At 42.6% G+C, this 16,850-nt stretch overlaps 1 protein-coding gene across 1 annotated transcript in view; it reads right to left on the minus strand.

The window, feature by feature from the left end:
* Positions 1-354: 354 nt before the first annotated feature.
* Positions 355-16,850, minus strand: part of EGLN3 (egl-9 family hypoxia inducible factor 3) — a 28,424-nt gene continuing 11,928 nt past the window's right edge. The window contains exons 2-5 of the mRNA XM_027458248.3: positions 8,273-8,392; positions 6,225-6,361; positions 5,467-5,540; positions 355-4,124 (exon numbers count right to left, since the gene is read on the minus strand). Of these exons, the coding sequence (XP_027314049.1) occupies positions 4,087-4,124; positions 5,467-5,540; positions 6,225-6,361; positions 8,273-8,392 (369 nt within the window). The 3' untranslated portion in view covers positions 355-4,086. The remainder of the gene's footprint in view (positions 4,125-5,466; positions 5,541-6,224; positions 6,362-8,272; positions 8,393-16,850) is intronic.

Below are 16,850 nucleotides of genomic sequence, written 5' to 3' on the forward strand. Positions count from 1 at the left end.
CGCCTGAAGAAGTAGTAGGGAGAATAAAACCTATCAGCTGACAGAAGGAGAATAAAACCTATCATATGACAAATGAACCATGAGAATGTTGTCTTGTTCAACAGGACTGTGAAAACAAATAGGCATTTCAAGAATAGGGTCACTAGAGCAAGGTAAATAACTTCAGAATAGCAGGGAGTGACCAAGGGAATGTACCAAACTGATTGTAGCAAATGGAGCTCTGCCTTATCAGCTGGGGACAGTGGCAGCTCCGTGCAGTGTCACCATGCTTCACCCAGCTACATGCCACCACCTGCACCCACCACAACCCTAGCTACAGTAAGACAAGATCAAAAAGATTTACACAGGACCACATTTAACACAACCCAGTGTTTATTGACTCCTGCCACCTTTTTTTTTTTTTTTAAAAAGAGTAACAGGAACACAAAATGTGATGCATGATAAAATACTACTACAGGTTTCCATATCAATCCAATGCAAAGTGCCAGCATTGTTGACCAGCATACAACCTGACAAGAGAAGATGTAGTTATAACTCACTCTCAGATATCTGCTGGGAGTACATCACAGTCAAAATAAAACTAGTTATTTGCCTGCAAATAGATACATTTTCTTCTAGATGCAAGTGGTGTTAGAGCCAGCTATTTTGCAACAACAAATATATATATTATATATAATATTCCAACAATTTTAAAAAAACTCAATAGTAAAGGACTAGAACTGTTTAAAGAGAGATAGGGCAGAAAACAGAGTGAATCTTTTTTAAAAACTACTTTGTTGAGGCCATTCATCACAGAACCATAAGTAATCTAGAGAAAACAAGATTAGAGGCTACCGTGCCCAAAAGGCCAGCAAGTTTGGTTATAGGTTTAATACAAATAGTCTCTTGATTTTAAGTACTGTCTCCTGGCCTTTTTCCTCACTGCACAACAAACCCCACCTGTTGGAAATTGTGGCTTGGTGGCTTCATGTATTTTCCACAGCTCCTTAGTTTGAATGCATTTGGAAAGGCAACCATATTCTTAAAGAGCCACGAGAAATTCAAATGTCATGGACATGACATGTAACATCTTACAAGATAGGAATGTTGAAGGCACATTACTCAAAGGACTAGAAATTAAATGCCTTAGAGGAAAATACTCTTTCACAACTGGATGACAAGTGCTGTTTAACCACAGATGTTTCAGCCACCTCACCATGAAGACAAAACCCAAAGGAAAGAGCCTCCTTGAAATGCCCTCTGTACCACAGCACGCTGCTGCTGCCCCCACGATTCTCCAGGCAATTACATTCTTGCAGAGCAGTTTGCAACAATTTCAGAGACAGGTAAGAGAAATCTACCTAAAAAACATCACAACTGGATTCCTACATGACCAACTCCCTACCACCACCACCACCCAGTTAAGCGTTTTCATGGACATCATGCTACTGATCTGGAAATGGGGCAGAGGTCTGGAATGGAGGACAGGAACTGGTTTCAGAGCCCTGTGCCCTCAACTTTTTCTGTGTCATTATACATGTTAAATATAGAGGCAATGCTCTCTGCCATGGGATAATTACTTTCTCTCCTCTATCTAGGCCAGGAAGACATAGGCTAATAATGAAAATGTAATTTATTTACAATAAATGCACCTATACTGTTCCATCCTCCATCCACCACACACACTGCTGCCCACTGCTGAAGACAGATGGTAGCTACAGTGGTAGCCAAAGTACCTTTCTTTCTCAGACTTTATACAAGTCCCCTCCCCTTCTGGCCCATCATTTTTCCATTGTTCTAGGCTCCAATGAAATTTTTGTTAACATCTCTTTCTAGTGCACTGTTTTAAAGTTTCTAAATACAAAGCAAGACTTGCTTTGCTCTGTTTTAGCTGTCTTTGCCCCCTTTAAAATCATACAGGAGCTTAAAACTTATGTGCCATTATTAATTTTGCATAGTAATACAACAGGCAGGGATTTTTTTTTCTCCTGCCTTTTGAATAGTAATTCCCTGACTGCCCCTGTCAGAGAATTTGACTCCTACCATCTTTCAGAGGGCTACCTCTCACTTTTGGGGAAGAGACCTAACTTTCTCTACAACACAAACATTGCAGAATGAGAGTTTCAAGTTATGGTCAAATTTCCTTCAAGTCTAAGTGTTATTTAGTTGCAAGCATAGCAGAATACCTTTTCAACATTAAAGAGCATTTATTAAACTATTTGTCTTTTTCTAGTCTTGAGTTATAAGAGTGTTTGTCACAAGTTCCCTCATATTCCTCTCTTAAGGTGCACAGTGGTCAGGCTGAATGAAGTCTAGTCCATACAACCACAGCTGGATCTCCAGGAGAAGCCAGAGAGGATGAGGAGTTTCTTAGCACTACTGTATTTACATTCAAAATTCAAGAACAGATTGAAGGATGTCCAGCTTCTTCTAAGACAGAACTGCTTAAGAAATACTCTATTTCTGTTACTTTTTTGTTGTTGTTGTTGTTAATGTCCAGGAATTTATTTCTTTTCTGTCCTATGTAGCTGTTACCCTTCTGTCAGTACAGGTTAATAGCAGCCATTGCATGCTTACTGCTCATTCCCTAGCTGAGGTGCAACAGACTCAGGCCCGTTACCAGCACGGTGTGGTGGACTGGTTCAGGGACTGGCAGCTTGGGCAGACCACCTCTGCCACTGTGGGCAGTTGGCACAAAAATAGAGGACACCAAAGAAGGGATCTGGAATAGTAGGGCCTGATGTACACTGACAACCTGAGACAAATAAATGCAAGTGCATGTGTATCAGTGAGCATATTAGGCTGAGAACAATTAGTGTGAGTGATAAATACATCCACGGCTAGCTCTCAGCTTCATTAAGAGCTGTTCTGAACTGCATAGTAAGTGCTCGTTGTAGAAGCTTAGGCAGATAGGAGATGGACTCGATGAGTAACTGCTGAGTTAATAAGTTCTGAAAAATAATGGAGGAAACAAAGTGCTCTGCCAATTGAATAACTCTAATCTGTTGTATCTCTCATGGCTTGAGCATAACAGAAATAGTTACCTGGCATAAAAGACCAATTGAAACTGAATCACTGTTTCATTGAAATTACATACACATGCAAAGATAAACAAATGTGTTAACTAAGGATAAGCAGCATAGAAATCAAGTCTAAGTCAACCATTATTCATGTTTCTCAGACTGCCAGACACATCTTTTCATTTCAGATTCACATCTGTGTCATACTAGATATAGTAGATGGAGAAATCATTAAAATGACAAACTCCGCATACTGTTGGCCTTTAGTGCCAACACATTGTGTGCCATCAGCCTTCCAAGTTCAGACTTTTGGGAGGTAATAGCTGCTTTACAAAACAGTGAAAATAGACAACATAAAACCAATCCAGCTCAGAACAGAAAGGAAATGGTTTTACAAAGCTGTGGACAGATGCATAGGCACTTCATCTTCCAGCCTGGGACAGAAAGGGCAGTGCAACTGCACAGCTCTGACACGACTTTTGAAAAGTGATCAAACTCCAGGAAGTGCGATGACTGAATACAAAAGTCTGTTTGGAAAGTCATGCTACAGGAGAGCTGAGCCAATGTTCTGCACAGCAAAGCAATGAGCATCAATAGGTTCAGCTAGGACATACCATAAATGACACTCCACAAAAATCCACTTTAGTATCACATTTCCAATACCTCTCCTTGCCATCAGCAGTCTGCCACAGATTTTAAACTTGTAAAGCTCCTTCCCATTGAGCTAGATTTTTTTTTTTCCTATAAAGTGCAAATAAGACTCAGGTTTTTCCCACTAGTTCCAATGATTGTTATCTTGCTTACAAAGTGATCAAAAGCCAGTTGGCTGAGCCACTACCTTTTTTTTTTTTTTAAATTAATACCCTGGTTATTTTTTCCAGCAAAAGGTAAACAGAAAACAAGGGTTCCTTCTGCCAGACGCAGGGCATGACAGGAGGCTGCCTTAAGTACCGTCAATATAAGATGCACAGACTAGACAGAGACACAACCAGTGCATTCTTGTGCATAACAAGAACATGCCATGGTCCACTGGAAACGGAAGTAATCTTTGGGGTCTTATTTCTTCACAAAGTTCAGAAACAGTTGATTAATCTTCATTAAGAGCCGCTTCTCTTTTCCTCGCATCTACATCAAAAAGATAAAAAAAAAAAAAAAGTTAAGTCAGAGTTCTGGTAGGGTTCATCCAAAAATGAAACATAATAAAGTTGGTTTATTGTCAATGGATATTACTTCCCATTTCAGACTCTTGAAATAAGTTCATTACATGGACTGAACTGTTGTATGAATCAACATATTAATAAGTTAGTCACACTGAGGTTTTGTACATTTACCCCGCTGAAGCTGAATACAAATCATGCAGTATGCAAGTAGCCAATAAACTTTCAGACTCTGGATTTGCAATAATTTCCCTCACCTGCCCTCAGCCCCTTGCTCATGATGGGTGAAGCCTCTATTTGCTCTGCCTGCCAGCTACAGAAATGACAGCAGTCTATTCTGAAAAGCATTTGACTAATTATGATTTTGCCAGCTGTGTAGTACACATTTGAAAGGAGAGCAACACTGCGTTTTGAGAAACTGCCTGCAGCAGTCCCTGAAGACTTAACCAGCATACCTTTGAGTGTGAACATAGGGTGTCAGAGCACATCTAGACACTCGTCCATTACTTGCATGCGAGTAGTGCAGTACCAGGCACTGCAGCTTGGAAAGCTGCAGTCACCTTGTGCTGGGCTTCTGCACAAATGTCTCTGGGCTGACTTTAGGCTATTTGTGAAACCCAGCTGAAAGTAGGCAGTTCGTATCTCGATCACAGTTATGCTAGCAACTGCCTGCCAAAAGGTGCACCTATATGTATGTCCGAACTTAAGTTTCTTTCCAACTCATAATCTATACATTCCAGGGTTGTTATGAATGTGCCCACACAGAAATTACTTGTAAGTAAAAGACAAAACCCTTTTTGCATTACTGCAAAAAAAGTTTTGCATTACTGCAGTCCACAGATGCCCTTCATTAATATAGAAGACAGGCCCTATTCAGCTCGAACATTTAGAGAACATGATTATGAAATTGTTTATGCAAGTCTCATGACTGTGCTAAGCAATGTTTGGAGGAGATTAAATATGCTTCCAAATAACCAAAGAGCTTGGAGATTCCCAGTGATTGGAGCAGCTACCTAAGGTAAGACAATCTCAGCTGCACGTTTGGGAGAAAAAAAAATCAAGAGCCACCTCTCCCACATTCCTCACCACAGATGCTGAGGCCAGGCCTTAATTTTCTTCTTTCACAACTTTTCCACTTCACATAAAATCACTGACTGTTGATTAGAGATGAAAAAGCTTTCTGAAAAATGAATGCCATACCCATCTAGCTACAGAGTTATTCCCAGTCTGTCTCTGCCTTCGGGGGGAAATGAAAAAAAAAAAATTCAATGCAATTTGATATTTCAGGTGAACATTTTTAAGAGTCATACCAGTTAAGTTCCTGAACTTCTTTTTGGCTTCTGCTCTTTCTTCAGCATCAAAATACCACACAGTCATGGCATACCTGTAAAAGAAAAATCGTACATTTGTTTCAACTTTCACTAATAAAATAGAGCATCATTCTAAAGTTTAATTTTCAAAGAGAAATCTAACAATAAAACAACTGGATTAATAAATAAAAAATGTGATACAAATGTCACATATTTGAAGACAAATATAGACAGATTTTTAAATGTCTATTTTATCAAGCACAGAAATATAGGTGAGAATTTCTGCTTGGAAGCACATAAGAGTGCACAGCCCCTGGTAACAGAGGGCAAAAGTAGCTTACAGACTTCTGCATGTTTTTCTGTTCTGGGATGCCTTTAGGCAGCTTGGGGGCTGCCCTACGTCACATCAGCTTTTCATAGGCTGCTGACAGACGGTAGCCCAAAGAATCCCTGTAGTGTTACAAGGGCAAAAGTGTAACCCAGCATCTCCCAGCTAAATAGCTATGCCTGGCTTGCAAGACTTCTCCTGTCACTGGCAGAGGGCTTCCCCCCCGCCCATCACATAAGGAACCTTATCATTCATGCCTGCTATTCCTCAACTGATGAGATATTTCCAGTGACTGAAATACAAAATCTAACAATCTTTTTATACACATGTGTGTTTAAACATGACAGCACAATTTTAGATACGAATAACATAATATTGGTCAAAGAAATGCTTTGCTTTTTCCTGGCCAAGTCTCAAATATACTAGTTACCTGGTTGCATAAGAAGGCTGGACTTCATGTGGGTTCCTTCGATCTGACCAAAAAAAAAGCAACCTGTCAAAAATTGGCTCAACATCTGCTACATAGGACTTCCCCTCTGGGAATATCCGAAGAATTCCACCATGCAGCTGAAAGAGAAGGAAAAGGTTACTTTATACACATATAAACACCCACATATTCATGTGAACAATGACTTATTTTTCCCTCCTCAGCACCCAACAAACACAGAATAAACATTTAATGATAACCAAGACAGTTACATGACAACACTGGAACTGTACACTACATCTCCTGGCCACCTCAACAGTTTGTAATGTTTCAGCATAAACATCTGGCTAAAGTAAATGATTCAAGATAAAGAAAACACTGGCCCTGTCACAAATGCCCATAAACTTCTGAGTTCCCAGTCACATCTCTAGAAGCAGTCGATACCACAGGGGAGGTAAGGATGTTCCATTTCACCAGTGCGAGATCAGACTCTCACCCCCAACAAGTGCAAGATGCTGCTCATGGTATTTCAGAGCCCATATCCAATCACATGAGTTAACTTTTACACCCTAGGAAGAATGAAGTCTTTATTGTTGTATTTGTAATTCACTGTAATAATATGTTCCCTGAATCTTCCAGCCATTCTTTCCCCTGCTTATGAAATAGCCTGGTTTCCCTACCACATTTCTCACCTTCCATTTGCCACCGGTTTCATGGAAAAAGTCTAGAGATCTGTACTCACTGTAGAAATTGTGAGAGATGTAGATGAGCCCTGCTGCTGTTAGAGGACTCTTTGGAGGCTTTTATGCTGCACCACATAGTCCAGGGAAAATGCTGTCAACCCAGCACTGACCTGACTTAATACCTCCACACGGCAGGCAAACCTCAGTAAGAAACTATTAGTTTGGGTTTAAAGCCACACAGCTGCTTTCACATGCCAACATAGTTATAGAGCATCTTATAGCACATCTCCTCCAGCACGCATTTGCACAGTATTCAGGTCACAACCGTGCACTACTCTCCACCTGCATCGTGGGTTTCAGAGAGGTTTCTTATTGTCCACTCAGGTGCTTCCTCACTACTGCAGTAAGCATGCAATGCAAAAAGTAAATCAGATATTTGCATTTTCTTCCACATCTCCTTTCTTCATTTCATTGTATTGGGATGTTTCCTAATCACACTCCCTGTAAAAGAATGTGTTTTCATCCAGCACAGAGTTTTTAGTGGCACTGTCTCTAAATCTGAGCTCACTTTTGGGAGTTCATAATATTTATGTTTCTTTAAAGAGAAGCCACCTAATACTGGGCAAAACAGGCCAGAGAGAAAACAGGGCAATTTGCAAAAAGAACAATGAAAATGATTCTTTTTGGTAGTGGTAAATGGTTGCACAGAATTGCAACAACAGAAATGTAAAAAGACATCTTGCAGTTCTACAAACCCTTATTTTGTTTCTAACTTCAAGGTACAGTAAATTCCAGTCTGACTTCATTGTTTTATAATACAAGCAGAAACAAGCACACTGCTCTGCCAGGAGACCCACTGGTGGAGTCAAAGATGCCGAGAACAAACCAAGCCACGTGCTTTTTCCCATCACATCATAAGGATGAAAACCACAAGTGCAGCTGACTGAAGATCCTCTGTAGGTCAGCTTGAAGGAACAGCATGAAGAATACTACAGTCACAAATTTGGGCTGTCATTTTATTCTGCTCCCAGAATCCACTTACTCCTTAGTGGATTATGGTTCTTTCTAGTGCTTCGTTACTCTCTTCTCTAAACAAAGTATAAGTGCCAGCAGCCCAGTGCTTAGGTCGTTATTCTATTACAACAAAACAGTATGTGTGTGGGATGGGAGAGAGAACGATAAGGAAACAGTTCAGATTCTTACTTCCAAGGGGTTGCTATAAACACCACGAAAATAAATGTAAAGCGATGAAGAATGGACCAGCTGTTCAAGTTCACCACAGTTCACAGAAACAGCCAACAGTTCCAAAGCTCTGTTTCTGAAGTAATCATCCTTTCATGGTCTGCCTCAGCCCTGTGGCTCACTCACCTTGGAGTCCCAGTTCTTATTCAGGTAATAAATACAGGTGATGCAGCGCCCGTCACCATTTGGGTTGTCCACATGACGAACGTACCCGGTTCCATTTCCAGGATAACAAGCGACCATGGCCTGAAAGATAAAGGTTGTAAGAAATACATTTTCAGAGATTTTTTTTTTTTCTTTTCTGATCATCCCACCACCAATTTAGCTCAGCATTTTTCAGATGGTCAATCCAAAAGCTGCAACAGACCCCACCAGAAGAGATTCTCACACAAGTTTCTCTTGCTGGGTGGATCAGCCAGCATGAAATTACAAGCAGGAAATAAATATCCTTCGTATTTCAAAGTATAAAAAAATGAATGAAACTAAAATACTGTTATGCATGGTGCAAGCTTTTTGATCTTTACAAGCTACGTGACTTTGAAGCAGTTTGAGCTGAAGCTTGCTTAGGTTTCTAAAACCAAGCAGTCATTGCAAAACTGATTTGCCAGTCAAAATGAAAACAGAAAGTGATCCCAGGACATCACGTCTTATACCTCCATCCTTTATTAATAATCTTCCAATTTCTGTCATACACGTCCCCATGGTCCAACACAAAGTGAGGTTCCCCAGGAGGTGTGGGTAAAAGTCCACCAAACAAAGTCTGTAAAAACCTGCAATTCTTGCGCTGTTTGCACAGGGCAGCACATGTTTGCTTTCACAGACTGAGCCACAGAACTAACCAAACAGCTTTCAGAAGAATACTCCTCTTTGATCATCTCCAGAGCTGCTGATATAATCACTTAATTCACTGTTTAAATTTCACCTTGAATGGTGAGATAAGCTTAATATGAATTATTCCAAACCACATGACCAAATTAAAAACAACAGGTCTTAAAAGGGTTTTTACAGTGAAAACATTAAACTTGAGTTGACACCATTAGTACCCTAAGCAGGCTGTGGGGAAGAGCAGGAGAAACTGCTGGTTAGATACCAGATCTTTGGCTCAGCATTGCTCCTTCATAACAGGCACTACTTGGTAGTGACACCAGTCACCTTCCTTGGCATTTGCTCCACTAAAAATGTGGCAGTAGAAGTCTTGTTCCCAACCCTCCAACATCTCCATCCAGTGTTAACAGAAAGAATGATGGGAGACAAGAGGCTAACTCTGGTTAGAAAACTGGGCACAGCATTCAGATGTGGTCTCTCAGGGCTCAGTAGGGGGAGGATGATCACTCCCCTTCATCTACTGGCTGGGCTCTGAGAATATTGCCCTGGATACTGCTGTGCAGGGGCACACTCTGGGCTCCCTTTCAGCCTGCTGCCTACCAAGACCCCCAAGGTCCACAGGGAGCAGAACTGCCTGGAAGCCTGCAGCCTGCACTCTTGCAAGGTGCTCTTCCTTCTCAAGGGCACAACTTTGCATATGTCCGTGTTGAATTTCATAAGGTTCCTGTTGGCCTGTTCCTCCAGAACATCTAGGTCCCTTTGAGTAACAGCCCTGCCCTCGAGCACATTAACTGATCCACCCAGCTAGATGCTATCTCACATTTGATAAGATTGCACTCTCCCATCTGCTTCAGGTCATTGATAAGGAGGTTAACAGGACTGGTCCCATGACAGACCCCTGTGGTGCTGCATTTGTTACCAGTCTCTGGATACACCATGACTGACTAACCACTACCCTCCATCCCCAACCACATCTTTTACCCATTGTTTTCCAGCCATCCAGACCATAACATCCTAACTTTAGATACTGAAGTATTGTACGTGCCTGTCCCATGGAAGAGGATGTGATTGTGCACCACTTGCACAACCTTCCCTAATAATCCACCAAGCACAGTTAATAATAGCATTGAAGATGTGGCAATATAGGCTTTACCAAGAACAATTTAGATTTACATCTAAGAATCCTATGGTTTTGGCTTTTTGCTTCCTAGCACATGCTAAAGCCATGATGGGACAGGGACAGAAGTCACTGTCAGCCAGCACAGTGGATCCATGGACTCTGCTATAGGAGCAAAAGGAGCTGGCCAATCTGGCCAATTAGGATGTGTGCAAACCTACAGGTGCAAAAATATGGCTTTGCATTTCAAGTGATGTAGGAATTGGCTTTGCTTCTTCCCCACAGCCGCCAGCAGAGCGGTATCTGCAGGCAACCATAAGACAGAGCTCACTCCTCACCCAGGCACCTCAGGCCACAGCTGCTTTGGTGCTGGTGCCTTGCAGGGGCAGGAGATCATGTTGAACAGCAGCAAAGGCATCTAATTCTCAGTAATAAACCCTCTTCCATCATGCCTGGCCGTTGGCAAGGTGCCTTGCCATAGGCCCCGTCTGCTCTATCGTCGTTCTGTTGCTATAAACGGCTCCGTAGCTGAGCTTACACTTCACTGTCAGCCTGAGAACAGCTGTAAGGGCCAGTCTACAGCCTAGCACTAGAAACAAGTTTGTTATAGGGACAAGCCTGGTGGAAGCCATAAGCCAGCTGTACCTGCAACGAAGAGGTGGTCTGAGGGGGCTGTACCCTCAGAGAGGGGCACAACCCCCCTCATACATCCCCCTGTCCCAGCACAGCAGCTCATGCAGGCCCACATCTCACCAATAGCAGGCCAAGCAAACTGGATTATATTGAATAATTAAGCCAGTAACCCTTTGTTGGACCGAGTCCCTGCACACCAGGGAACGTGACCCTGGCAGCTGAGGGCAGGGAGAAGGGCAGTGGTTTTGGACAGCTGGGGAGTGGGGTGCCGGCCTCCACCTGCAGCCAGCACAGCCACCCACTGTGAGGACGTGCACCCACGCCACCAGTGCACAGGCTGGCTCCACAGAGCTGCACTGATCCCACCAAAGAGGTGATGCACAGGGGGAATAAAACCCCATTGTTGACTGATGCACATTAAACAAGGTGTTAACACAAAGTTAGAGAGACCTTAAGGAAGCCTTTGTTTGGAAAGCAAATATCACTGCAAGATTACTGAACTGCTCCCCAAACTATCCAATATTGCTACTATTTCTTAAACACCATAATCAAAAAGATGCTGAAAAATAATAGACTTCAGGATAGATCCTTAAAGTGATTTAGGTGCTTGGCTTGCCACTGAAATCTGGCCAGAGTTTTCCCTGGCCTCCCCTATGCATGTTCTGTTAGCAGAACTTGTGCTTTGACTCTGAGACATTGATGCATTATTTATTTATTTACCACATGCACCTTTTGCAACCACAACATGCAGAGCCCCCGGGGATGAACCAGTAGAGCAATTCCCACAGAAATCAAAAGCTCTGGCCACACTCTAACTTAACTTTAAGAAGAGAAAAAGTTTTTAGTATTAGCAGCAGCAAACGGAGAAAAGCAGAGTTGAAATATCCTTCTTCCTGGCATGACGAATATTTAAACGAAACCTTAAACAATGAGGGGAAATCATTCTGGTCCTCCTAGAGCCTGTTGAAACGATATCAAGCTTTATCAGAGCACTGTCTGGAGCAGATCCAGAGCAGATCAAGCTGGCCTCAGCAGGGACTCCAGCTGTTAGCACTACTTTTGGATTCATTCACAGCAAACAAGAAACAGGAGATGAGATGCGTGACCCAGACTTAATTTAGGTAATTGGTGAACATCAACATCTGCCAGTTTAGCGCATGGGCTAGCTGCAAAAGCTGGAGGCTGGATCATGCTAATCAAACCATCCACCTCTCTCAGGTGAGGGAGTGTCAATGAAAACCTCTCCCTATCCTTTTTCACTGTCATGCCCAGACAAGCACACTCCTTTTTGGGGAGCACCTCTTCTCATCAACCATCTCCAATCCTAAACTAACTACAGCAAACACCAGTGAGAAATGTGCCCAGCGTCTTTTACTTGGCAATACAGTCCGCAGCAATTTCTGTTAGTTGGGTTAACATCCCACTGTACACACTCAGAGGAAGTTCTAGCAATCCACCTTATTTTGAGTTGAAACAGATGAGTGTCTTACACAACAGCTGAACAGTTAAAAACTTTGATATGCAGATGTCCATGTTTGCAGTCACACACACCACAGTTTGAAGACCAATGCTCTAGTGGTTTAGCTGACAATCAGAAATTAAAGCCTACAAAACCTGGAAAATGAAAAGCAAATCATCAACACTGCAGTTTCTGCATTGTCATTATCAGAGATGTTAGCTTTCCCAAGAGGGTGCAAATCAACCACCAGTTAAACAAGCAGCAATTACCAGCTTTAGTAAGGAGCCAGAAATCATCAGTAAACTCCATGCTGCACAGAAGCTTTCAAAAATAAGTTATTCATCATTCAGTTTTAAGTATTACACTCAAGTCAGCCAGAGAAATCTGCAAGTCAAACAGCAAGACACCAACGAAGTTTGGAGATGGATAAAAAACAACAGTTCCATAGAGAGGCTTTTTTCCCCCCTGCCTTCCAATGCTTTTAGGAAGGCGAAAACAAGTTCTCTTAGCCGATAGCCAGGACCATGCTGTGAGGCATCATTCTGCTACATTTCATAAAACAAGCAGTGCTGGAGTGGACTGATACTTGGAACAAAATGGTTCAGAGAATATCGCAGCTAGAAGATGCTCATAAGGGGAAACAAACACACACTGCTGAACAGGCAGCAGGTATGCCTGCCTCCTTGCCTGCCTGCATTAAGCTAGCACCCTGACATGCTCACAGGGCAGGCTGTGCAGGTGGTGGTGTAACCCCACACCGATCCCAGTCTCTCCTCTCCAAACTACACCCTGTGCAACCAGAGAAAGCTGACCTGTGCAACTCCACCTGGGCAACACAAGCCACCTCTGCCCATTAACTGAGCACTCTAAAATATGCTTCTTCCATTATCTGCACCAGACTCTTCCTGGACATTGCTGAATAGCTGCCATTGTTGATCCCTAGCATAGATGACACCTGCATACAGCTTGTACATTGAACAGTTAAATTCAGAATCACTTGTAAATTGTTAGATGAAAGGCACTCTATAGACACAAAGCAACTATGACTCACAATATCACTTATTGTGGCTGTCTGGAAAACCAAGATATTAGTAAGAATTAATGGTGCTATAACCACTGCAGCTTTCAGATATGTTTATTTGGCTGCATACTTCGAAGTTTACCAAATTCCAGTCCAGTAAGTGGTATTCAATCGTGAACTCAAGAGCAAACAAAAAATCACATGAGCAGAATTTAGGAAATGAGGACTACTGGAGTTCACTTGATTGACTTAGGTCTGAGTGCATATTGTACTCGAGCTGGTTTTAGTTTGCAGACTTGCACAGCATACAGCCAGAAAGCGAAAGGCACACAGCATGCTCTACATTAAAAGAACATGAGTAGTCTGACATTTCAAGATCAAAGACGAGAGATTCTCAGTTGAGGCTTGCCTGACACACAGGCACAACGGGGTGTTTCTTAAGTACTTGCTTGTTGCACCCAATTGCGCCCAAGTGTTTTCTACTGTGTAGCATATAATGGTTAAGTATAAAATATTCATGAACATTATTAAATATTAGTTTGCTTGAATTTATGAAAGTTAAAACACTCAGCTGCTATGCTGAAACAAGAACTAGGAAAATTGGTCTAATTTGATACTCTGTAGAGATGGGAGGGAACAAAGGGAAGAAAATTATGTTAAAACAGAGTCAGAGACAGCCTCATGCCTATTGCAGAGGGAATCACCAATTCCAAGAGGAGGGTGGGAGGGTGAAATCCTGCTCACTTCAGTCACGCAAGACATGAAATGGGCTTCAGTGGCAGTATTGCATGAAGTACCTCATTTCCTCACCTGTAACTTGATTTTCAGTCTTCAGTAAACGAGCTGTTGGATTTACAGAGCTAAGCTTAGCCTTATCTGTTTGATCAGCATCTTGCTCAGGGGAGGCAAGAGAGGGGGAAGGGTGTGAGGAAGGAGCCTGTTTCCAGAAATTAAAAAACACTGGGGAAAGAACTATAATTCATCAGTGAAAGCCATCTGTATATTTTCCACTTCAACTTTTATCTTCATACTGATGCTTAAACCCAAGCAGTATGGAAAGCATCTAAAAAAGTAAAAACAGCCACCAAAGATAACAATAAAAACCCCAGGGCAGATACCTTCTTTCATGAAGCACAAAGCAGATCAAACTCCACAAATTCACCTTCAAGCACTGTCTACCAAAGACTTTCTTCATTAGCTTGTGGAAGCAGCCCTACAACATGAAGGTACCTGGGATGCTGGTGGCAATAGTCTACTTAATGGTCAGATGATGCTGAGCAAACTTGATATGAAAGACTGACAGGACCCTGTACTGGTAGGCAGCTAATTTATGGAAGTCTGGAGCACTGTATGTTGGACTTCTTTAATAGTACCTTAATGCTGTGCAAGAACTTACAACTATACAAAAAATCCTGTTGCTACGGTTAGCACTTCAGCCAACTGGTCTCATACTTGCTCCTCCCTGCATGCCTATGACCTTGATCATCAGACTGAGACCTCCCCAGAACCAAAAAGTTCATCGCTCCCTTCTTACTCCATTTTGGTCATACATATACACCAATGTAGCTCAATTACTGTTTCCAGGTGTACAGAGACATATTTTGGAGAATTTTTTGAGCACCAGCAAGAGATTGGGAATTGTGAGGAAGAGTATTGCTCTCATCTTCAGGGAAAAAGATGCGGAGATATTCAGGTTATTCTTGTTTATCGTTCAGTTTTCTATAAGACAGAAGATTACTGAATTTCTTCTGGGTGGAAGCAAACAGAAACAAAGAACTACCCATGAAAGCTCTGTTCATGGATTTTCACCATACCACACAGCTGTTGACAACTGGCACACTACCCAGTGGTAGCTGAAGGAGTCCCTTTCAGATCACATGGAGTTTATCTGTAAGGAAGCGAGGTCATAGATTGACACTACTTTAAAAATGAACTCACCATTATATGAATCTGTAGTGGGACTTAGGAAGCTTTTCTAATGATTGACAACAAAATTCAGTTCTTCATGAACTGAAGAGTCCTATTAATGTGAAGGACAGCTTCAGCTTGTGCCTATTTTACTTCTTTTCTCAGCAGAACATCCACTTAGAGACAAATTTGGATGTCCTTCAATTTCAAGCTGGATGCCAACGTAACGCTGCTGTGAAGTGGGAAGGCACAGAGCAGCCATGCCTTGTGTTGGCCATGGCTGTCTGTAGCTGCCAAGAGAGAGGGGAGCATTTGCAAAACAAGTTTTGGAGACAGCAGTGAGATTCACTGGGATCCCGGGAAGTATCCAGCAAAAAGGGGAGTTCAAAATTGGACAGGCTATTCAGGAAATGGCAAAGGACCTGACACAGACAGAAGCTCTCCAGGCTCCAGAGGAGAGAAATCAGATTTTTAGTTCCCTAGGTGAAAGGGTTGCAGGCATTCACTTTCTTCCAACACCTCTTGCTTTCAGACCACTACCTAGATTCTGTCCTCAGCCTTCTGGCATGGCCAGGAGAAAACAGTGATGTTTAAAGAAATAAATCCAAAACTGCCATAGGACCCCAACTATACTTGCAGTGAGCAGCTTTGCCTCTTCTAATCATTAAAAGGATTAACTTCCTTCCTTGTATGTTTAATTAATCTACCTACTGCTGCATGCTTATCAATTAACACTTTCCTCCAGCTCCCCAGCACTCCTGTCTAGCATTCTGCAAGGTGAAAATCAGGTTAAGATTTTTATTTCACATCATCCTCTGACCTAAAACTACATTTTAGGCTGAAACGTTAGCCAGCCATTGTGCCTTGCACGCATGCAGTGACAATACAGCTTCCGAAGAGATTAACGTGCTGTGAAGAGCAGACATGCCATCATGGTAGGACCTGAAATTTAAAAGGCTATTGCCAGTGAATTAGTTCACTCAAGGATATTCAGATTAAGCCTCCAATTAGCAGCCGTAAACATGCGCAGTGCCGCGATGTATCAATAAAGGCTGCTTCAGTTTGGAAGGACCGCCCGCCCCTCAGCTGCCGAGCCCTGGCTGCCGGCCAGCGAGATGATGGCTTAATGACAGTGCTACGTGCAGAGCGTGAGGCTATCGGCAATCAAACGCAAACTTTACTCCAGAGTGCACTTCATGGAGAAGCTGTGGAGGGAAGAGGAAAAAACCCACGCTCACTGCACACACCATCGAGGAGGCACTTCTCTTTTCTGGTTCCTACTGGCCCCGCAGCATATCCGCGCCCTCCCTTCTTACACACACTGTGCCATATCTGTGCTTTAAAAACACCCAGTGTGATTGCACTTGAGGAGCATTTAAGCCTGTGCTTGAAGGTCTTTCACCACCCAGAAAACCACTCTGCTCCCCTTTCTCCCCCAGGAGGCAAACCTGGATGACCAGGGCTAATGAGAAAGCACCCCACACATCCGATGCAGATGGAGAAAGCATCCTCTGTAACGGGTCCCCAGAGACAGGGGACAATCCCCACCCACACAGAAAGGGGAATCGTCACTGCAGGCTCATTAAGGAAATCTGTAAGGATGTCCCTGGATGTTCAGGCTCTCAGTGGGGAATAAATGCAAGGTAACCAGCAAATGCATTCTCTGCAGGGTATTCAAACCTATTTGGTAGGAAGGTCATCACTCCTTAAATCCTTTCTCCTTTCATCTGTTGTCAGCATT

Source organism: Anas platyrhynchos, chromosome 5 (assembly GCF_047663525.1).
Source record: "Anas platyrhynchos isolate ZD024472 breed Pekin duck chromosome 5, IASCAAS_PekinDuck_T2T, whole genome shotgun sequence".
Lineage (NCBI taxonomy): Eukaryota > Metazoa > Chordata > Aves > Anseriformes > Anatidae > Anas > Anas platyrhynchos.